Raw genomic sequence first — 22,889 nt, forward strand, 5'->3', positions numbered from 1 at the left:
GGGTTCAGACACGAAGACGGACATGTACCAATCCCCACCCTCTGGCAATGGGCCAACACGTCTTGAGCAAAAATTTAGACCCGCTAAGAATCGAAAGAGTTGATGTGAGACGTAGTAGAGTTATGGTCAGCCTTTCTTCTTAACGTTTGGGCTTCTTTCAATTGCAATCTTTTAGCATGTCAGGATTTCAACGTCTATTACTGTCGGATTAAGGTTAAATGGCCGGGCTGCGGTAATTATTTTGTGAGAGGTAAGCAGTGTGACTTTTATTCGAGTCATCCATCTTATTAAGGATCAATTGCTTATTGCAGTTTATAAGTAGCCTGGCCAAGAAGAAGCATATAGCTTCTTGACGAAAAAATCCATATCGAACATCACTGTCATCGAATTTAAAGCTATAAAGCTCTTCGTGCGTTTCAGGTGCGAGAGAAAAGGCTGGGTGCGGTTGCTTAAACCACTGCAATTTATTAAGGCGTTAATACTTCACCATGTTTAAGATAAAGCCTGCTCCAGTGTTATAACTTTACGTCAAGTGCCAACAGCGAAAGGCTTCAGTCGCATTCATTTCCTGCTGAAATCTCACTGACTTACATAAAAGTCAAATCTTATTTCTTGCATATTACCAGAAAAGCACTCGCCTCGGACATGGGATCTGAACCCGGCTGGTAAAAAAAGACTAACGTTAAGTCGTCAGAGATGTTGGAAATTGTAAATTACGCTTGGACAGTTATTACTTAACAGACGAGTGTAACAAGACGAGGTATACCTGCTCCCAAAAGAAATTCGTCGGGTGTTTAATGCTTTCCATACTTCGAACAGCCACACTGATGGAGATATTTCAATCAAGTTTACCTCGTTTGTCTTATCTAGCATCACTTCACTCGTCTTATTTGATGATGAACATGATCATTTTGTCTTATTTCAAAGATTGATCAGTTACTCAACCATTTATTTTTTCAGCCAAATGCAAGAAGAGTTGTGGCCTTTGCAGCGGAGGTTAATATTCTTTCCTCTCTTTTATAATCCTTGAGTTTTATGATATGCACTAAAGAGTAGAGATCGCCTTGCAATAACTGTGCTTTCAATCTCAGACAATTTATTGATATTTAAGTGTGGGAGAAGAATTTCTTTGCCTATCTTGTCGTCAATGTTCAACTCTCTTACTCTTCCTTAAATGCCACCTAGGGTTTAAAATCCCTGGGAATGACTGCCAACTAATTTCTCCTCAGAGTACCACCTCTGAATCAACATTGAAGTCGTTAGAATAAATGAGATGATCGATAACTGAAGAGGTTCTTGAACGTTTTACAGATCAAATTTTCCTTGTTCATACCATAAAAATAGAGTTGAGAAAAATGTGGAGAATATGCCTCCCGATGTTAGCGTGTTAAGGGTTAAACTATCACGGAAACGAAGAGGGATGTGAGCAGCTACACACCTAACTATGTTTCTGTGCGTTGTTCTTTTCAATTGGATACCGTGCTCAGATTGGGTAAAAGTTCTCATAGGCGCAAAAAAACCATTGTGTTATTCTTCCTTTCATTCAGGGAGTGGAGGCGGCGGTGGCTATGGTGGCCGCCCTGGCTGGGGACGTCGATAAAAACGTGGCACTAAGCTGAGGTGATTTTACAGTTTTTATTTAATCATACTTACCTTTAGCCAGTGAGGGGTTCTGCCGTCAGATCCCATCACATTCACTTTACAGAGGTGCAAATGGTAAAATCTACGATTGCCATTGATTCCCCGCATCTGGGGCTGGTCGCAGAATACAATTGTCAAACGATCAAGGAAGGTGTTTAATAACAGATTTCTTTTTCTACTTCTTACTGTTAATATACTTCTGCTTAAAATGTTAAAAAAAATCTACTGACTTTTAGTTACTGACTTTTTTAACTTTTAGGTTTCTGGTTTTCCAATAATTATTACGCCGGCTGAAAAAAGGAGAACGAATGGAATAGAAGATACGTCATGGCTCAGTATTGTAGGCAGGGATAGCAAATAAACACTGAAATTAAGAGTGTGCCGTCTGTAATCTCTGGATGCTCACCATTTAAGCTCTGGGACTGATTTTCCCCTGTATAAACTTATAGATAAAAATTAATCGGACATTCCAAACTTATTCGGCTTATTTTTGAATAACGTCAACAACCACTAAGTATTCGAAGTTTCAACTTTCGTGCCTCAACGCGCGTTTATCGTCACCTGATCAGTAATTTGTTCATTAATTAATATAAGACATGTTTTTAAAAAGGGCACATCCTTAAAAACCAAAACTTCTTAAAAGTATCACTTTCCTCAACTAAAAGTAACGTTCTTACGTTCTTAACAATCACTAAACTTCATAATTCAAAATTCCTTGAAATTGCCAACCCACCTAAGCTCTCCCTAAGATTTACATTTTCAAGTTTCCCCCTTTGAGACTCTTTGATATGGAACGGAGAAAACTCAGCCGGTTTAAATGAATGTAACTTACCTTTCAAGCTATAAAATAACAACCACAGGATAAGGTTCCAACGTTGCATAAGGGGCCCCGGTCACGGGGGAGAAATTTTCCTTAAGGTGCCTGTGGCGCTTCAGTTTTGAAAGGTTTTTTTTTTTTAAGTAAGTCAGAAACATGCATAGACACACAGACTTTGCGATTAAGGTAGAGCGCTATTTCGACTATTGCCAATCCATGGACGTCACTAGACTACTTAGAAAGTTTACTTCCTCCATTAAACCTCTCTCCGATTTTCAAACATTTCTTCAACGGGAATTTTGATTAAGAAGTGTTTCTTAGTGATCATCAAATTTCGTTCACACATTGTAAGAGAAGCTAGAAATCCTTGAGATTGATTGAGTATTGTAAAACCAAGATACTCCATAGTAGTCACTACAATAGCGAAAGAGTTATCATTTCAACTCAGAATCTTTATGAAAGATAAGTAAAAGTTAAGATAACTAAGTTAGATAAATACAAACAAAAATTGAATACGAACAAAGCCAAACGGAAAATTAATCATATTGATGACGTCTTATATCCAACTGCAAAAGCGAGTAACTTTGAAGTTGAAGAAAACTTCCTGACAGAGAAGTATGCCAAGCGTAACTTTAGGTAAACTGACTTGAAAAAGGTAATTAGAAACCGGCTTTATGAATAGGAGAACTGCGTACTTAGCTGCGGTATGAAAATTATGCAAAAAAAAGGTGCAATTGACAAAATAAATGAGAACAGACCTACAAAAAAAAACAAACAAACAAACGAAGAGGTATGAGAAATGAAAGAAAAAATAGATAAACACAAAATTAAAAAAAAAATAAATGGCAAGCGCTTTAGATCTAACAGCTACCATGGTCAGTGCATGAATAACTATGAATATGTAGACGACTTCAACCGCTTATAAGACACAAGAGACAAAGTCAGAAGCTCGTTGAATAACACTCATTTTTGCATAAAAACTGCTGCATGCTTCACACTTGAGATAAGTGAATGACAGAATGCCAAAGATTCAATCGCTTTAGAAGTCGATTATTAATTTTAAAATGTAAACGTTGCTTTTATGAAACTTTTGTTTGAGTCGCACAGGAAAGTGAAAAGTAAACGATTGCATTGTATCTTCTCCCCTTCACCCAGTGGAGAACAACAACCAAAACGTATAGCATTTGTCGGGGATTATGTGGTGTTGTTTGTTCTTAAATTACTGACCGACGTCGCGGCTTGAAAATGCTGTACCTACATAAATAAAATTAAAACTCACGAAACTTCACGAAAGGGTTACTGTGCCCATGGACAGAGATAGGAAAATCCGGGCCACGCTAAAAACAAGTCAGATTCAGCACTCGTCCTCGTGTGATATTTTCATCTACTATAGTAGTATTTTTCCTGAAAACATTTCCATGACGCTCTGGTAATAAATCTGATTATGTGAATTACATGTAGGGAACAAAACACGACGCTTAAATTTAGAAAACATATTTCGACAGAAGCGTCAAGTATCTAGAAAACGCATCGTGAAAACTCAGAGGAAATTTTTCTTTGGAAAGAGGGCATTTTACCGTTTGAATCGGCGACTTATGCCCAAAATAGCCACTTGTGTATTGGAACGTTTCGTTGAAGCCAGTAATTTTGAAAAAAGCATCTCGTGGGACGACAAACATCACGTATCTTGATCACGTTAAACTTGTGGTTTTGAAAAAATAAAATTAAACGCTTTTTCAAATCAATTGTATTTGTTTTTAGTCGCGGTTCATGCGAGCGGGAGACTTAATGTATAATTCTTCCAAACATTCAAACACATTCTTAGCTGACGACTACAAGTTTCTAGGAAATTTTGATCGTCCTCATTCAAAGCTAATTCCGTTTTGCCTGCATCACCTCGCATTTTTTCACTTTTGTGCGGCAATTTTCAGCAGTTAGTTTCAACGTCGCAGGTCTTAATATAACCTATAATAACCGATAATAACCTATAAAGAAAGAATTAAAGTTCTATGTCTGTGTTCAGCAAGTTGTTCACCACAGTAAGAGTGTTTTATATCACCTGTAAACACAGCCGTTTTTCAAGTTTTTTCGTTGTTAATTTGAAGAAATTGAGCAAAACAGGAGCTTGAAGGCTTTGGGAATTCGAAAATCGAGCAAAACAAGAGTTCATTTTCTCATTCAGTTTACGTATCCCCTAAAGCGGAGTCATGCATTAGTGGCTTGAGTGGGTGGAAAACAAAGGGGTCTTTGGTCAAGCCGCACTGTCATCTCAATAAAACACTCCCGTATATCAGGAACTACAAAAGACTGTGTGTTTGATTTAATTCACGACTGACTTGTTTTTCATGTACTTTGAGTTTCTCGTCTCAGGAGAGATCTCCTTATAGTTATACTAGATATGTTGGCCTTTAATTGATTTATTCTGCAAGTCAGCAAGTTCCCCTTTTGTTATACTTTGGATGAGTCTGGAGGAGGAAAAGCGATGCTTATAGGGGGGGGGGGGTGCAATGAGGGTGGAAAACAAAGGGTCTTTGGTTAAGCCGCATCTGTCATCTCAATAAAAGACTCCCATATATCAGAAATTACAAAAGATTGTGTGTTTGATTTAATTCACGACTGACTAGTTTTTCATGTACTTTGAGTTTCTCGTCTCAGGAGAGATCTTCTTATAGTTATACTATATTTTGGCCTTCCAATTGATTCATTGTGCAAATGGAAAGGAGATTCACAGTTTTAACCCTTTAACTCCCCGATCAAGTTTCTTACTGTCAATCATACAATTCTTTTAGTGTTAGTTCAGAAAGTTTAATATTGGATCAACTTATCATCCCCAAAATGATATTTTTCTTTATTCTCATCACGTATCTGGTTGACATTGTATTGATATTGTAAGGAGTCATTCTGTCTTGGTCACTCATGGGAGTTAAAGTGTTAAACGAGGTAAGCGCTCTCAACGGAGTGCACTTGTGCACACCTCCATGATAAGCTTGTTGATATCCGAGTAATGACTTCGAACCGAGTAATCTATCTTCAAACATCTCATGAAACACACTTCATGGCCTTCTCTGTATCGTACAACTATTAATTTGCTATTCACAAGTGCTGCGTGGTGTTTACGACAAATAGAAAGCGGAAAAATGATACCTTGTCTGTATCAACGCGTGCAAACCTCCATATCGAGTAACTCTATAAATAGAGAGTCAAGTCAGAGTTGGTAATCAGTGGAAAGGATAAGATTGTTATAGGGAAACTAGGATCACTTTAGGAACATATTTTTCGGTATGAAGACGTGTTCCTTTTTTTCCTTTCGCTTACTGTTTTGAAACCTGATAACATCGATACAATTAAGTGGAACTTTCTGCCAATCGTTCAGCACCGTTCAGGATGAGAGCTTGATTATCATGTTAGTTAAGTTGCTGCTCACAGAGTTTTTTTTAAAGAGATCCAAGATTTTCTGAAGCTCTTCCTGATATGTTTCTCGTGAAAAATATCAGGTTTGACCATAGCATCTTCATTAATGCTACACCTCTCATCTCTGTTCAAGAAACTCGTGTTATTTTAGAATAGTTTAAACCTGTGGATGATTGTTCCGTCGAGTCGTGTATTTTGAATCTCTAACTTCTCCCACAAGGTAGGACACACTATTTATTTCTTCTTAGCTCTGGTAGAGTAATTGATAGCAAATTTCAATAGAGTGAGGTTTGAATCCTCATAAGAGACGGCCACATTTTATTTCTGCCTAGTTCTGGTAGAGACTTTGACAACAAAATTCAATAGGATGAAGTTTGAATCCTCACAAGAAACGACTCACTATCTTTTCCTACTAGGCTGGTACGGTATTTGAAAGTGAAATTTAATACAGGAAGGTTTGAATCCTCACAAGAGTCGATCTGCTTAGCTCTAGTAGAGCATATGACGGCAAAATTCTATAGAGTGAGGTTTGACTCCTCACAAGAGACGACCCACAATTTTTTTCTGCTTAGCCCGGTAGAGCAATTGATAGCAAAATTCAATCAGTTAGGTTTGAATCCTCAAAAGACTGGACAGACTATCTAATTTTCTCAGCTCAGGTAGAGCATTTGATAGAAAAATTCAATGTAGATTGCTTAGCTCCATAGGCTTCAATCGCCCATTACTTTTGTTATGTGAAGGAACCAAGTGTTTTAGGTCGTCTACAACTATTTTTTTTTAAGTACTTTAGCTTTGAATGTCAATGAAGCAGGAGAAAGAGAAAGTACACTCCCTGGTTGAATGCAGACACAGTCCTCTGATGGTTACAGCCGACAACCGAAATGAATCTAGAACCTTTGGGGTTTGAAACCTTTTTTTTTTACTATTATTGTTTTATCAAAAACAAAAAGGTAGAGCATTTGATAGTGAAATACAATAGAGTGAGGTTTGAATCCTCACGAGGTAGAACCCTCTATCTTTTTTTGCTGCCTTTTATTTCCTTTAGTTTAAATCCTTGACTGCTGCTGGTTTTACTTTTGTTGTTGGTTTTTAATTTAGCATTCGTTACCCTAGTATATATTACATGGTACCTTTTGTCTCCTGTCACCACACGTGTCCACTCATAGTAGAATGTAAAGTTTCAGCTGAAAAGAAACAAGACTTGAAATTCAGTTGATAACACTAAATTACCCAGTGATACTCTCCCACCGACGCAGCACCACAGTTTCTTTAGAAACCTACTCCCCATATTCATGTGTTATAATGTTCGTTACCAAATAAATTTATATCGAGAAAGTTAGAAAAAGGAAATGAGGAAAAATAAATTGAGCTTGTCAGTATTTAACCTATTCTTGATCTGTTGTCAAAAGTGGCCAATATGACATCTATTTTTATTGTACAAGTCAAAATAAGTCATGTTTTAACTTATACTTATACAAATATCACCTTCGTGTCACTCTGATCACGTAGGCTGATATGTGAGTTTGTGCAGAACTTTTTAATTGATTTATGTAGGGAAATTCAATTATTTGGACTTGTGCATCTTAAGACAGAACAGTACGCAAACTGAGCAAGACAACTTCTTTAGGTAAGGGGTTTCTCTGTGTTTAAGAAAACGTTACTAGTTGCAACATTAATAATTCGGTAATTTTTAGCGAGTTAAAATCAGACACTAGGTTTCCCCTATTCAGAGCGTTTGCATAGTGCGGCCTAGCTTTTTATACCTTGTTGGGACAAAATCAGCAGCTCCCATTTGGTTCTTAGAAGGACCAAATTGAGAGAAATTTTCAAAAGATTGAGAATTATCGGGGCTAATTCAGAGGTTGAAGGGGTCTAAATGGTACCCTTTTTACCTGTTTTGGTTGAAAGGGCAAAATTAGCCCTCGAGACATTAGGGCTCAATTTGCCTCTTTTTATTTTACAGTGTAGGAGTCGACCATTTTGGATTCCCGGAGCGTACACCATTAACAAAGAAGGCATCCATCCTTCTTTGGTTTAGGTTAGTTTTGCAGCCGCTGATAGGTCCACTGTTATCTCTTTATGAATTCATCGCACTTTGTTACTAAGTAATAATCTTAACAGCGAAATATTTTTTCAGTGTAGACCTAAAAAAATTTTGTAAATTAAAGTGAGTAAACTAATTACATTTCATTTCAGGGTTGCGTTGGATCATTGGTCAGGAGCGAAATTTGTATCCAGCATCGAGTGTTTAACATCTCTCCTCACAGGATATTTTTGAAAATACAACTCAAAGACTTTCTGTGCCATTACAAAGGTACGAGTCATAAGAATTATTTGCGTCAACATGCTACTAAGCCTTTGTAGGTTGATTTTTATCTAATATTATGACATCGAAACGTGTATCACTTGAGGCGCAAAACAGTTTTAAGCAAAAATGAAAAATTATCTACTTCTCACCTTATTTTCATCTTAGTTTTTCTGAATCGTTATCACTTATTTAAAATAAATTGATCAAAGTGGTTCTCTACACTCCTAATAACTTACGCGGGATGTTGGGAGAACACGAGAAAGGTTTGAAAATCTCGAGCCGGAGATTTTGAAAACTTTTTTGCGTGTTCTTCCAGCACCGCGCGTGGGCTATTTCGAGGTGTGTTACTTTTATAAAATAGGCTTAAAAAAATACAGGAAAATGTTTCAATCCTCTATGGGTTTACCGGCGCAATAAACGATCGGTTTTTGACCAATCAGGGCGCTACAGCATCTCAGTTATTTCATAACTTCAAATTGTTTACTCATGTCGATCATGGAAAATGGATACTTAGAGATCATCTTATAATGGGTGCCTACGACGGTGTTTACAGATCGTAAACGGCAAGGTCCGAGGATTTGTTTAGTTGTACTGTCTACTGCTGAAAAATTGTGATGCCAATCAGGGATAACTCTCGCATAGGGAAAATGTCCATATTCACTTACTAGTCGGTGCGTTTTGCTTTAATGTTCAGCGTATTAGCGAAATAAAACTGTACTGAAAGTTGTAAAAGCCGCCTGAAGAAAAACCCGAGAATTCGATCGCAGCAGTATTTAATATATTTAACATTTGTTTGGGTTATGATTGATTTTGTCCTTTTCTTGGCAGTGCAGAATGATTATGGTCCAGATATGTTTCCTCGTGGTTCTCGTATTATTTAACCTTACAAGCTCCAGTTCTCAAGAAAATATCACTGATAGTGAACGATTCAGCAAAGCAAATGCAACCGCTTGCGAGGAAGGAAGGTACGTGTTGAACAAATGCGAAGAACGCTGTGAATGCCGGGATGGCAAGCTTATGAACTGTTATCGCGTTAGGAAGGAATTCACTAAAATGGACATTAACTCAAGACGCCACTTTCTTCGCACATACAAAATGGCTTCTAATCATGCTCTCTTCCGACGTAGCTTTGAAAAAGTCGTCGCTTATCATACAAATACCTCCCACCAACTTCTTCACCAAACTCCATTCATCTTCCTTCCGTGGCATAGATGGTGGCTGGTCACATTTGAAAACCTTCTCCGTAGAATAGATTGCCAGGTGACTATTCCCTACTGGGACTGGAGCCAAGTTGCTTGTCACTGGTGGAGAGAGTCTGGTGACGAAGACATCTGGAACCCAGGGGATCATGGACTGGGTGGAGATGGGAACCCATTCGCTGACTTCTGCGTTGAAACTGGGCCTTTTAGTAAGGATAGATGGCAACTGCTGAGATCCGTAGGGGGAGGGTGTTTGAAAAGAGTTTTCTCCTACGAATGCTTGACCGGTAGCACGCATCACGTGAAGAGAACTTTAGCTCAGCCAGTAGAAGAGTTCTTCAAATTTGAGGAAACAATACGCTATGTTTATCATTATGAAATTCACGAGTTCATCGGTGGAACGATGCTCGAGTCGACGACATCTGCCAACGCCCCTGAAGTATTTTACATCATTCGTTTCTGGACAAGCTCTGGCTTCAATGGCAGAAGAAAGGCAAAGACTATAAATATGTTTACTTCTCGAAAAGTCGCCGCAAACTTCCTCAATCAGAGTATTACGCCTGGCAGTGGTTGGACTCCAACAATCTTCCAGATCAAGTCAAAGTTTTGTACGAAGATTGGTGACACGGCACAGAGTGCTCCAGCATTCTCCTACATGCTCGAAAAGCACAAGTACTTATTGACCGAGAGGGTCGGACGGAAAAATATGCGGCTCGAGGTCATAACCTACGGACCGAAATCCGTGCGTCATGACCGAGAGCCAAATATTTTCCCGTCTCGCCCGATCAATCTGAGTCAATAAGCATTTTATCATATGACCATTATGAGCTGAAAATTTCTTAACTTTATTTCAACCCAAAGCAAAGCTTTTCTTTTTTTTTTCTTCGAGTCAGACCGGCTCACGTCAACCCACCCGACCCTACACAAGTTACCATTCATTATGGTTTCCATGGCATTGCGCGTGCGGGCCATACGGTCATGTGATAGGAACTTTCATCTGACAGGTAATGAAATGAAGGCAAAAAAATGGTTACAAAGATACCAAGCAGAAGTACAATTTACATTAAAAAGACGGATTTTTCTACGGCCGCATTCGCTAGCGGGTCACCATTGCGGATCTATTTTCCTTTTAAATCTTTACATTCTTAAATTAGCCTGCACATTCTCCAAACCATTCTCCATACATTTCATATAAAACTGATAAGGAGAATATATTTAGCAATCAAGAGCTTCATAAGTCTGCAATCGTATTCTCTATTATTTTGACCTTAATGTTTGATTCAGTTGTGATGCTGTAGGGAGAAATTAGTTGTCAATCACTAACAAGGGTTAAAGGGTTGACATATAATGGGGGGATAGGTCTCTTCCTTGAATTGAAGTAAGTAAAGGTTACCGACAGATTCTATGTTACAGGGGTTGACTATCGGACTGGAAAAATATGAAGATCTAAGGTTCGATTCGTAAGAGATGTCCCAAGTTCGAGACGAGTCATAAACTTGTTTCTGCATCGGATAGCGAGGCTCAAAACTTGCCATCTCTATTAATCCATTCTAATTTACTTGGATTGGCAAAGGTGTATCGTTATCAAGTATCTGACTGGTTCCACTACCGAGTGACTGACTGACCGACAGACCAACTTACCAACCGATACCTCGCTTACCCACTCGCTTAGCCAATCGCTTTAAATGTGGATTAAACTCCAACCCCTCCAACCCCCCATCTTCCCCCTTCTAAATCGTCCAACTCTAACCTATGCATTCTTCTACCTTTGATAACCTCCCTTTCTTTCCTACAAACTCGGTCTGTTTATCCACTGCAATTTACATTTACCTTAAGATGAAAAATCTACCAAACAAACATAGCACAAAAATGTATCATCTTTTTAGCGACAATGGTGATATCCTTTTACTCCTCATTCGTAAAAACAAAACAAATGTCTTTTATTAACTTCACAATTAATTCCTCTTACGGTATTCATGTGCGCGCAAGATATTTTCAAGTTGATCGGTAAGGAGTAAACAACTAAAATAAACATTATGAAATGGAGTATTTCATCGTTTGGTTCTTCTAGTAATCTTTCAAACGGATATCAGTAGAACCTTGAAAATCACAGCAGATAACCGTTTCCCAGGGAATATCAACTGATATTTTCTTGCTGTTTCTTGTGGTTCAATTTCAATCAATGTTTCAACGTCCCCATGGGTACACTTTACCATGTACAACGTTACCAGGATGACGGTTTCCATGAATATTTGGCCAAACATTATCATTGCCAAAATCCCCAGCAGGACTACCACCACCACACAAACCGCAGCTCTTAGGGCAGTTCTCTGAAGGATAAAGATTGTTTAGGGCGATTATCAATCGAGATAAATTTGTTTTAGCTCTACCACCCTTGCATTTTAAACCACATTCAGAGGCAAAATTTAAGGTTTCTTTTCTATTTCCACATTTAAAAAGATAACCCGAGCATACTTTGAGTTCTGGGAATTCTTCTCCATTGATCGTACCACCTAAAGGTCAGAGCTGAAACTCTAGCTCACGAGCGGTAGAAAAAGGCTCGATAGGAAAACTGAAGGAAAAACGTAGACGCTATGCAGCGAGTGAAGTTAGCCGCGCAGTCGTAGTTACAAGACTCTAGCTGCTATACTTGCTGTAGAGCCTGCCACTCTAAGATCAGCCTGTTCGGTCTTAGCTAGCTGGCTCTACAAGTCAACCGCAGACCGACTAACCGCAGGAGCTAATTCATCGTCGCACGACAAGCATTTTAATGGCTTTGTTGGGATTTTATCGAAGGGATTTTAGCTGAATAGATACACGGAGATTTTTTCCGCAGCGTCTTGGTAATCGGTAAGAGATTTTTCTACCGAGATAATAAAGGTGATGTTAACTTCGTTTCAATGTTTCCCTGTCAAAACCTTTCCTGAGTTCTCAAAGTCACAAGTAACATTTTTACGCTTTATGGTCCTTCGTCGAGAAGCGGCAACTAAGAGAATCAACCAGAGCTAGTAAGCTTTAATCTAAACTGATTGAGAAAATTTTTAATAACTGTCGGTTTATGCCCCCCTGTTCAAGTAATAATTTCCTGTCGTGGATCCTCTTCTATGATCATGGCCCACAAATTTACTCGCCTTTTTTTTTTTTTATCTAAATACCTACGTTTTACTCGGCGATGGCGGCATCCTCTCAAACGAACAAAAGAGTAGCATCTGGGAAATGCATCCTTGCAATCTCCTGTAGCTGGACACTGACGACAGCTCCTCTGGCACATCTCTGGATAAGATTGTATTTAGAATTACGTTGGAGCGCTTTTGATTGAGTGTCAAAAACGCAGAACTAAATTACATTTAATTGCGACGGTTGATGAGAAGGAAGATACCTTTAAGAGATGTCTTTGGCAGAGCGGCCCAAGACAGATACAGATAAAGAATCATTTCACGGCATATCCTGGGGTGAGGAATCACGAGAGTCCAGCTCCCTGGAGACACCAGTAGATCATGGATTGCTTAAATCAAGCAAGAGTTGATTGAGCGTGGCAGAAAAATACCTACACTAACCTTTTAGTGTTGCTATTCGGCCTCCTGATGGGAAAATGAACCTGCATTTCCTTTTGTTTTCTCTTGCTTGTGACCACCAAGGACAAACATAAGGATCGCTATCTTGACATGGATCCACTAGAGAGAAAAAGGGAAAAACTGATTACCTTTTTCAGAACAACCTCTCATTTTAACGTTACGCCCTACAACGAGCAAATTTTCTAAATGAAAACAAGAGCGCTATAGCCAGTAACGCGAGAAAAAGAAAAATATAAGATCTTCTGGATGGAAAATTAAATAGTTGGCGTCATTATCCTAAACTTTGAAGGCTTAGAAAATAAATGAGTCTCTACTTAGGCTGATAATTTTGTATCAGAACTCTGTTCAATATTTTTGTGAGTTTTTATTTTATCATCTCCTGTAAGGCCGCTCCGACTTTAGAAACCATAAACAAATTGTGCAACCGGAAGGTAGTGTAAAGTATTTCTTCTCAGAAAGTACCGCTGGCTGTTACTTCTAATTGTCCAGCTAGCACAAAAAATTCAGATTTTTGAAAGTAAGACAGCCATACAAATCCAAACATTTTGTATCAGTTAAACGCAATTTGCTCACCATGACATCGTCGACAGCTCTTAGGGCAGATGTCCCACAGAGGAAACCTCTTACCCACGTAAAACGTATCCGACGGTTGAGCTGTTTTCCAACAGTCTCCTGAGGCAGCCCTAATTGGACAATTTTCCTCCTTATCCTCGCACAGTTCTTTAAAAGTAGACGATGAAAAAAGTAAAAAAAAAACCACACACACACACACACACACAAAGTAGTTAGTATTAAGAAAACAGAGAAAGAGACTGACTTTAAATAACTTTCAAACGATAAACCAATGGTACATACTTTGTCCTGGACAGAGCTCGTCATTGCAATGTTTCTTTTGTTTCCTCAAATTAAGACTGTTTTCCGGACAAGTCCTTGTGCGAACTTGGACTCCGCCACCACAAGTCTTACTACAGGCTCCGTAGGATCCCCATTCACTGCAATCACCTATGATGAACTAAGTCTATGAGCTACCAGGACTAGAGCTCTTAAAACTATAAGGAATAGTCGTGGAGATCTAAGAAATCACACCACTGATGAGCAGTTTTGAAGGGTCTGTCCGACGAGTTGTGAGAAGTACTGATATGAACAAATCAAGTTTATCGCTTTGTGTTCTTGCCAAGTTTTGAGGCGGAAGAGAAACTAGGCGATTGAAGATCATCACACTATGTCCTGATCCATGGCAGAACATTTACAGCCAAGTCGAATTTGACGATTGCTACGTGTAGGATTGGAAGTTTAAGGAAAGATCACCTTAATAGACTAGGACCTTCAACCCCCTCAACCCCCTGGGCCCCGCATTATCTTGTCTTTTTTTTTTCGTTAAAACGCATTAATTACACCTTTTTCTATGTTTTCTTTTCTCAAAGTCAGCGTCTGCCAAACTTACCAATATCTTGCTCGTCGCAAGCCAGATTTATCACATTCTCTAGTTTGGAGAACATCTCGTTGACTCCAAAAACTTTTAGAACATAGCTAGAATTGCTGGCGATTTTTCCAAGTTCATGCTCACGGAATCCATATCCAGCTCCAACGACAATCCTTCTCACTTTGGCCTCCTGCGTTATACAGATATACATTTTACAAACGACAGTGATGACTTTTACAACCAAGTTTGCTTATTACAAATAGAATTACATATTGCTTTTGCTTTGCTGCGTTCTGTGACTGCTCTTGAAAACTTGCATGATTTTCCCAACCGATCACATGCAAAACTAAAGCCAATGGAGACCTGGTCACCCGTGCTTCCCCTTGCTTGACTTTTTATCGAATTGCACAAGCGCAATTTAACACAACCAAGATAACAATTAGAACATGACATTTACTCACATCTAAAGGAGGAACTACCCGAGCGAGAGGCTTGTTTCCTTCGTATGTAGTTCCATGTGTAAGCACAATCAATACATTTGGTTTATCTGGTCTGTCGCCATTATCTTCCCAGCCAAAAAGATCTTGCGCTGCTAGTTCCAGGGCTCTATCTGTTCTTGAACCTCCTCGAATGTGCGGCAGGCTGTTAGCTTTAGACTTCACCGCAGAAATTGTTTGGTTATCACTAAATCTGGAAATATGAGAGAACCATTTCACTTGCAACACGTATCTTTATTCCAGGAGTAAGATAGCCACAAACTATAGAGTAAATATCTTTGAGAAAGAGCCTCCACACACCTGTGCCAAGTGTGTGCCTCCCAGCTGTAAAGGAGGATCGCCATATGCGTTCCTGCTCCAGAGATCTGAAGTCTATCAGCCAGTCGAATTAAATATTTCCGTACTAAATCGTAACCTGCAGGACTTATTCTATCCGAGGAGTCAATTATGACGGCGATATCGAGATGTTCTTTACAAGGTTTCGGCGGAGAAGTTGCAGGAGCTATAAGATTTATAAGCAAAAGATCGAGAATAAGATTATAAGTTGCAAGATTAGTGCATAGAGTGGTGAATTGTTGTCATTTGATTTAACGATATGAGTTTTGGTGTGATGACATAGAAAGTGATGTGATGTTGTTATGTTGGTTAGATGTGATCTGATTTGTTTGACGTAACGTGAATCGACGCGATGCGATACTTACACCTTATTCGATAGTTTAACATATAATACGTGCGGATATTTTGCGACATGCGCAGTATTATTACGAGCCCCGTACGGGTTAGGAATAGTATGAGCAATGGACAGAATTTCCGCTCGTTTACATGGGTGTCATTAATGAACCTTAAAAAAAAAGTTTTGTGACACGATTTGTAGTTCATGTCTGGTATAATGGTAAAGTACTTACACTGGACATCAAGATCAGCGCTAGCATTTACAAAAGGCTTCACTCCATTCTCTGCCGAACACCAGTATTTTCCAGATTGAGTTCTGTTTGTTCTAAAACTCAGTGTGTCTCCTTCAGCCACGGTTTTCCCATCTTTAGTCCACGTCATCTTTGGAGTTGGGTTCCCAGTGGCAGCGCACTGGAAGGTTAGCATGTCTCCTTCAGCAACAATCTTGTCCGGTGGCTTGAGGATTATACTCGGGGGGTCTAAAAATGTGAAAATAGAAATCTAAAACAATACTTCTTTGCAATCTTTTCTAATCGTTATGACCTTGTCCAGCGTTGTTTGGTTTTGAAGTTATACTTGATTCCTTGATTTTTGTTAATTAAAGAAGGGATAATGAAAAAAATAATCAAGGAACAGCACACTGGCTTGCATGAAGCTCTAAATCTTACTTGAATAAACTTCTTCACCTGAGTTAGATAGAGATGCGATCTGCATATTGCTTTTCTACCTGTTACTAAGACAGATGACTTTCTTTGCACATCAAGAAAGACAGTGAGGTTGCACCAATCGTACTTTTTTTCTACATGTCTCATTAGTATTGTTATGATATTTCTTTGAGGAAACACTTTTCCTTAGATTCTTTACCAACTTACATTGTACATCTAGATTGAAAGTTGTATTGATAGTTTCACCAAGTCCATTCGTGGCCAAACACCAATATTTTCCAGAATCATTCCTGCTGGATTCAAATGTGAGAGTGTGTCCTTCAGCCACAGTTTTTCCATCTTTCATCCACGTTATAGTTGGAGTTGGTTTCCCAGTGGCAGTGCAATGAAAAGTTGTATTCGTTCCCTCAATAACAGTTTGATTTGTTGGTCTTGAATCAAAGCTTGGTGGAACTGAGATATAATACACAAAGCATGAAAAAAGTGAACAACAAAACAGTTAGTAAAAATAGGTCAAGTATTGGACCACAAGTAACAATTGCTGTAATGTTGTGTTTTGTACTTACATTGGACATCAAGATTGGCGCTAGCATTGACAGCAGATTTCACCCCATTCTCTGCAGAACACCAGTACTTTCCAGATTGAGTTCTATTGGTTTTAAAACTCAGTGTGTCTCCTTCAGCCATAGTTACTCCATCTTTAGTCCACGTTATCTTCGGAGATGGATTTCCAGCGGCAGCACACTGGAAGGTTAGCAATTTTCCCTCGGTAACAATCTTATCCTCTGGCTTGAGGATGATACTCGGGGAGTCTAACAATGTGAAAAGAGAAATCTAAAACAAGTCGTACATTTGATAACTAAGGCGCAACATGTATATCTTCAACAATTCAGCGCAAAATAATCAATTCTTTATTTCGACCTTAACCAACGTTGTTTGGTTTTGACTTTACACTAGACTCCTTGACGTTTGGTAATTTGAGAAGGGATAATGAACAAAAAATAAGCAAGGAAACAGAACACTGCCGTGTATAAAGCTTGTGTTTCCTTGGTATAATTTTGATATTTTAAGACACCAATCTTATTTAAATAAACATCTTCACCGGAGTTACATAAATATGTGATCTTCATATTGCTTTTCTATCTGTTACTAAAATAGATGAGATTTTAGCATATCCGGAAGGACACTCATGTTAAGTTAAGGTATTTCATTAGTGTTGTTATGATGTTTCTTTTAGGAAACACTTTTCCTTAGTTTCTCTACCAAACTTACATTGTACATCAAGATTTACAGTTGTATTGATAGTGTCACCAAGTCCATTCGTGGCCAGACACCAATATTTTCCGGAATCATTTCTATTGGTTTCAAAGCTGAGAGTGTGTCCTTCTGCCACAAATTTTCCATCTTTTATCCACGTTATAGTTGGAGTTGGGTTCCCAGTGACAGTGCAATGGAAAGTTGTATTCGTTCCCTCGATAACAGTTTGATTTGTTGGTCTCGAAGCAAAGCTTAGTGGAACTGAAATATAATACACACAGCATGAAAAAGTGAATAACAAACCAGTTAGTAAAAAGATGTCAAGCATTGGACCACAAACATTGGACGTCTAGATTGGCGCTGGCATTGACAACAGCTTTTACTCCGTTCTCTGCCGAACACTAGTATTCCCCAGATTGAGTTCTGTTGGTTTCAAAATTCAGTGTGTCTCCTTCACCCACAGCCTTCCCATCTTTAGTCCATGTTATCTTTAGAGTTGGGTTCCCAGTGGCAACACAATGGAAGGACGTTACAAATTTACCCTCGGTAATAATTTTGTCCGTTGGCTTGGCGATGATACTCGGTGAGACTAAAAAAAATCATTTAGAGAAATATAAAGCAAATGGAACATTTTGGAGTCAAGTCAAGATTTGTGCATCTTCAAAAATTGAGCGTAAATCAACTTTTAATTTCCATTATTTTCTAACCTTTTCAACCTAAGCTATCCTTGTTTGCTTTGGGTTTAATAATCGACTCCTTGATGTTTGCTAATTTCAGACGCGATAATAAAAAAAAAAAATTAACAAGGGAACCGAACACTGCCGAGTATAGAGCTCGTGAAACTTGAAAATCAGATAGGTCACCATTCTCATTTAACCCTTTAGGTCCCAAGATCTGAATCGTAATTCTCCCCTCTAGCTGCAACACATCTTCTTGTAAATTAGTTACGAGAATTTTGTGTTGGATCAAGATAACACCCTTCAACTGATTAGTTGAGTATTCTTATTACCTGTGTGTAGGTTAATATATGGATATTATTGGGAGAAGTTACATACTAATCACTTCTGGGAATAAAAGGCTTAACTACTTCTTCACCAGGGTTACAAAAATATGTGATTTGCATGGGGGTTGAGTGATCGCGGTATCGAACGGCTCCGACGCCTTGTGTGTATTTCGGTCTGTGAGAAGGATAAGGAAATTTGGAGATTCTGGACGATCTCCATTTTCCGGGACGAAATGAGTAACAGAATTTCCTAAACTGCTGTACCCAGGTTCCTGTAATGGTGCAGCTGAGGAACAGCTGAGGAATGACTTACCATTAGCGATTTGGCTGATGTTGTCTAAGTGCTTATGAAGACTTTTGAAACTGTCCACCATTATCACTTTATTCTTGTCACCTGTGATGGCTTCAAGTTCCAATTGGTTTATATTAGGACCTATGCCAACAGCAACACGATGGATATTTGTTACCTTTGGAGGTAATAAACATGAGACATTTCAGATGATGTGAGATTTTACCCAAACAGGGTGGGGGTAGGGGTAGGGGTGGGGAAGGGGGGGGAAAGAGTGGCCTTATCGTCAGTTCTGGATGAGATATCTGGCTTTTAGCGTCCCGGGGAGGGGGAATTAAGAGATTGTTATCTCACAAAATGTGAGGGTAAATTTATCCGAAGCATTCGGAATGATATGAACGAAACAAAACACTTTAGAGGGGAAGGGGGGGGGGGGGGGCCGGCGGGAATTGAACAACAGAACATTTACGCATCGCCAAGTAGTTTTCTAAATGTAAAAAAAAATAATGGCGGGAAATTTTTTCCACCCCACTCCTCCCATCATGATTACTTTTGTTCCCAGATCCTCTCATTCTCTTCCTCTGATATCGCATCTCAGAGAAGTGGTATAAATACAAAGACTTAGCTCATTAACTAAGGTAACTTAGTTACCTTGCATCCCTGTATCGCGGTATCGAACGGCTCTGACGTCTTGTGTGTATTTCCGTCTGTAAGAAGGATAAGGACATTTGGAGATTCTGGACGATCTCCATTTTCCGGGACGAAAACGTTCTCACAAACCATCCTCAGGGCTCTATCAGTTCGTGTGGGCGCGCCAAGTTTGTCTGTTTTCTTCATTTCCTGAATGAGCTGCCTCCAAGCCTCCAGGCTGTAGTATTTTGTATCAGTGAGGTTCACGCGAATTTCAGCGTAACTGGCAAATGTGACAATTGCAAAGTGAGTTGTATTTTCACCAACATCAAACTTGCCGATGAACTTCTCGACGGAAGTTAGCATCCTTTTATAGTTGTTTCCTCCTATGCTCCTCGTGCGGTCAATGACGATAGCCACGTCTAGTGCCACTGAAGGGTCAGGCGAAAAAGCTTATGAAAGGTAATACAAAACATTAAAAAAATGTTCAATGAAGTACCGGGAGACGCGGTTACTCAATGGTCAGAGCGCTGAGCTCCGGGTTCAGGGGTCTGGGTTCGGGATCAGTATGTTCTCCAACAAAACATTTTATTTTCACAGCGCCTCTAACACAGGAGTATAAATGGGTACGATAGCTAGTTATCAGGGAGGTATGGTGTTCAATTCAACATAACACAATTAATTTCCACAATGTCATCATCTTGTTATAATCCCTCTCTGGAGTCCAGATTAAAATGTTAATAATTTCAAATTTTACGAATCTCCTCAAAAAAACACGACAGTTTCCTCGGTTTCAGGTAGCTAATTTAATATCGATAGGATTCTAGCTGAATGAGGATAGTTTGAATTTCACTCTTTGATCGCTATGCAGTTACGTCCTGATTGTCTGAACAACTGATCGACTATATCACCATACCATCCGACCCTTCCCACCAATCTAACGACCGACGGACCTACCCACTGACAGACCAACTGACTCAACCACAAAAATAGTGCAAGGAGGCAATATAACTGAACGTCAGTCGTTCTTGTATAAAATTATTTTACCGTGCAATGGTGTAAGAATCATGGCCATAAACGCCCAAAGCCACAAGTCAGTCATGGTGCACCTGTCACTTTTCTCTGTAAAAAAAGAACCAAATCATTTTGGTGTAAGGAAGGTTATCATTTTTCGGACCTGTACATGGGACCAACCGGCCAAACCGTTCAAGCTGACGACTCGAAAGGTATTTTTCGAGCGCTTGGAGGTTTTTCAGATTTCACGCAGTGTCGCAACATTTTTAGCTTACGCCAAAGATTAGGCTGTGAAAGAGGGATAACTCCAAGTCTTACTTATCTACAATCTTAATGAGCAGTACGTAGCCAAATCCTAAGTAATCACATCCGTCAGGTTCCTGTGACCCCCCTTTCCCCCCCCCCTCTTTTTTTTTTTTTAATATGAATTGATAACACACAAATCATATGAGGAAAGGTGAATGCGAAGAATCTGCATGGTTTAAATACTTTCCGATGTGAGAAACTTTCTTTGACGGTCTTTCTTGTAACGTAAATGCGAGCCCGCTGATACACAAGAAAAAGCAGCGGTGTAAACTACATAAGAGAAGACGCGCGGAAATTCGTAACTCTGACTCCCCCACCCCTCCCCCTCTCCTCATCATAAATTCCAGCTGCTTCGTGATGCAGAATTATCCACTGCGTTAAGGGAAATCTCTGCGGAGCGCTAGTTCGACAATCAATAGGACTGTATCTTTCCGATTTTTTGCGTTTGTTTGCGATGCATACACTTGCAATATCCAAACTTTCTACATTCAATCGTCCACAAATCTTCTGTTACAAGATAGCGATTATACACGCCTAAACTACGTAAAACCAAGATTGACATTACTTATTCGTGATTTACTAAAATCCCAAGCTATTTACTGTCAACTTGATTTTAACAGCTGTTTCCCATCACACGCCGATCAATACTTCTGTAATTTACACCCGCACGCACGCACTATTTGCTGCCCGAATGACACATCACGCAATGTCAAAGGATGTTCCAACCCAAACGCGCACACACAATTTCCTTAGGCAATTCCTTAGCTAATTATTTCAGACCATTATTGATTTTCTATATCAAGAACATTCTTACCACAAGTCTGCCATTATCGTGCTATGTTCAATTATACACCTAAATCTGAAGTAACCCAACTGTCATCAAACCCTTAGCTTAATTACTAACTTAGAAAATAAAGTGTCATGCGGTTCTAACGACACTCCCTTAGCAGGGTTCATCTGATCATTATTCTTTTTAAAAGCCATCAAACTAACTTTATTTTTGTACCACATCACAATCACCCTTCATCACATTCTTCATATGAGCTCGTCGCTAAATACTTACCGTTTCTCCTTCCTTCCTTTGTTCGGGAAGACAGCGTGACCAACCAGAATGACGGCTTAGTCTAGACATTTCGGACAAGTCTCTGTTTCAACAGTCCCTTAAATTCTCATTCTTTATCGATATTTCTTCTACATTTTTTTCGATACATTCAGAGATAGGTTATATCTTATATAAAACGCGGTAGGAGATATTAAGTTGATTTCAGTGACGGCTCATCACGGAATCATCCAAAAACGATGGACAAACACGTATCGTTGAAAGCTGTTCTCATGGAAGCAAGTTTTGAAGTAAGAGAAAACATTGGACGAAGGGCAAATTTCAGTTACCTTTTAAAAGGATCCTTAAAGTCATCTTTCACCTGTAAGGAGTTTATCACTGTATTTATTCCCCTGAATACAACATCGGAGGAAACTGCATTTACAGTAAATTGTTTGATGGATTGGGCGAGGTAGGAGATGAATAAAGGGTGATGACAGAAAAAAAATCAGCACTCAAAGATCACTTTCCGTTGGGGGTGGGGGGTGGAGGGTCTATGTTTGGCCATGAGGGGGAAAGTGACAAAGTTAAAGTTGATAAAAAAATTAACCTCTAAAGAGCACGATCGTGCTTGATTTAATTCGTAATAGCTGCCTTTTCAAAGAGCTAAATGTTCTTACCAATCGCCCCGGGCCACCAACAGTCTTCAGTCAGAAGTTTAAGTTTTTAACCTAATTTTCGTAAGCGCTTTTAAATTCGCATCCCCAAACCCGTAGCAAAGTAAGTCCCTTGCCCTTTCCTTTCTGTTATCATCTGTACTAGTGACTGGGCCGAGACAGCAAGCACACTCTCTTTGTTCCAGATTTTTCGCCCAAGAGCTGATAATGGCAGCCATTTGATCCTTTATCCTCTCTGTACTTTCTGATTTTCTTCAACCCTAACATCAGTATACATATTCTCCCTACTGTTCTCTATACATTTCCTTGGGTGCCGACGAGGAGAATTTGTTTAACAATCAAGACCTTTGTTAGTTGGTAACCTTAATGTTTGATTCAGGGATGATATTGTAAGGAGAAATTAGATGTTAGTTACTCCTGAGGGTTTAATGGTGTATTCGCGTCCCTCCGCTTGACGGAGAACATT

General features: G+C 39.2%; 2 protein-coding genes and 1 pseudogene across 6 annotated transcripts in view; 2 read left to right on the top strand and 1 right to left on the bottom strand.

The window, feature by feature from the left end:
- The window catches only part of LOC113678898 (matrilin-1-like), a 16,842-nt gene extending 14,825 nt beyond the window's left edge, over positions 1 to 2,017 (top strand). Inside the window, exons 15-18 of the mRNA XM_089179902.1 lie at positions 176 to 250; positions 961 to 996; positions 1,548 to 1,620; positions 1,901 to 2,017. Of these exons, the coding sequence (XP_089036028.1) occupies positions 176 to 250; positions 961 to 996; positions 1,548 to 1,600 (164 nt within the window). The 3' untranslated portion in view covers positions 1,601 to 1,620; positions 1,901 to 2,017. The remainder of the gene's footprint in view (positions 1 to 175; positions 251 to 960; positions 997 to 1,547; positions 1,621 to 1,900) is intronic.
- Positions 2,018 to 7,879: 5,862 nt separating this feature from the next.
- On the top strand, positions 7,880 to 11,425 carry LOC149041832 (uncharacterized; annotated as a pseudogene). Its single transcript, XR_016179038.1, has 3 exons — positions 7,880 to 7,908; positions 8,072 to 8,183; positions 9,006 to 11,425. The product of XR_016179038.1 is annotated as an uncharacterized LOC149041832 (transcript).
- LOC113686603 (hemicentin-1) lies at positions 11,236 to 22,238 on the bottom strand. 4 transcript variants are annotated; one of them, XM_089179905.1, is made up of 18 exons: positions 22,097 to 22,156; positions 21,771 to 21,831; positions 20,435 to 20,509; positions 19,409 to 19,839; positions 18,782 to 18,935; positions 18,007 to 18,054; positions 17,481 to 17,726; positions 16,775 to 17,020; positions 16,416 to 16,661; positions 15,777 to 16,022; positions 15,172 to 15,373; positions 14,836 to 15,064; positions 14,396 to 14,564; positions 13,807 to 13,953; positions 13,525 to 13,671; positions 12,934 to 13,050; positions 12,536 to 12,649; positions 11,236 to 11,706 (listed from the first exon to the last, which is right to left on the bottom strand). In XM_089179905.1, the coding sequence occupies exons 3-18, from the start codon at positions 20,487 to 20,489 to the stop codon at positions 11,564 to 11,566; spliced, it is 2,940 nt and encodes a 979-aa protein (XP_089036031.1). In that variant the 5' UTR covers positions 20,490 to 20,509; positions 21,771 to 21,831; positions 22,097 to 22,156; the 3' UTR covers positions 11,236 to 11,563. The 4 variants fall into 4 exon arrangements, with proteins under 4 accessions (XP_089036031.1, XP_089036030.1, XP_089036033.1 ...); XM_089179904.1 differs by lacking the exon at positions 21,771 to 21,831 and having other exon boundaries at positions 22,097 to 22,238; XM_089179907.1 differs by lacking the exon at positions 18,007 to 18,054 and having other exon boundaries at positions 22,097 to 22,231.
- Between the last annotated feature and the right edge of the window lie 651 nt (positions 22,239 to 22,889).

The sequence above is a fragment of the Pocillopora damicornis genome, chromosome 8 (assembly GCF_964200805.1).
Source record: "Pocillopora damicornis chromosome 8, jaPocDami1.2, whole genome shotgun sequence".
In the NCBI taxonomy this organism is placed as follows: domain Eukaryota; kingdom Metazoa; phylum Cnidaria; class Anthozoa; order Scleractinia; family Pocilloporidae; genus Pocillopora; species Pocillopora damicornis.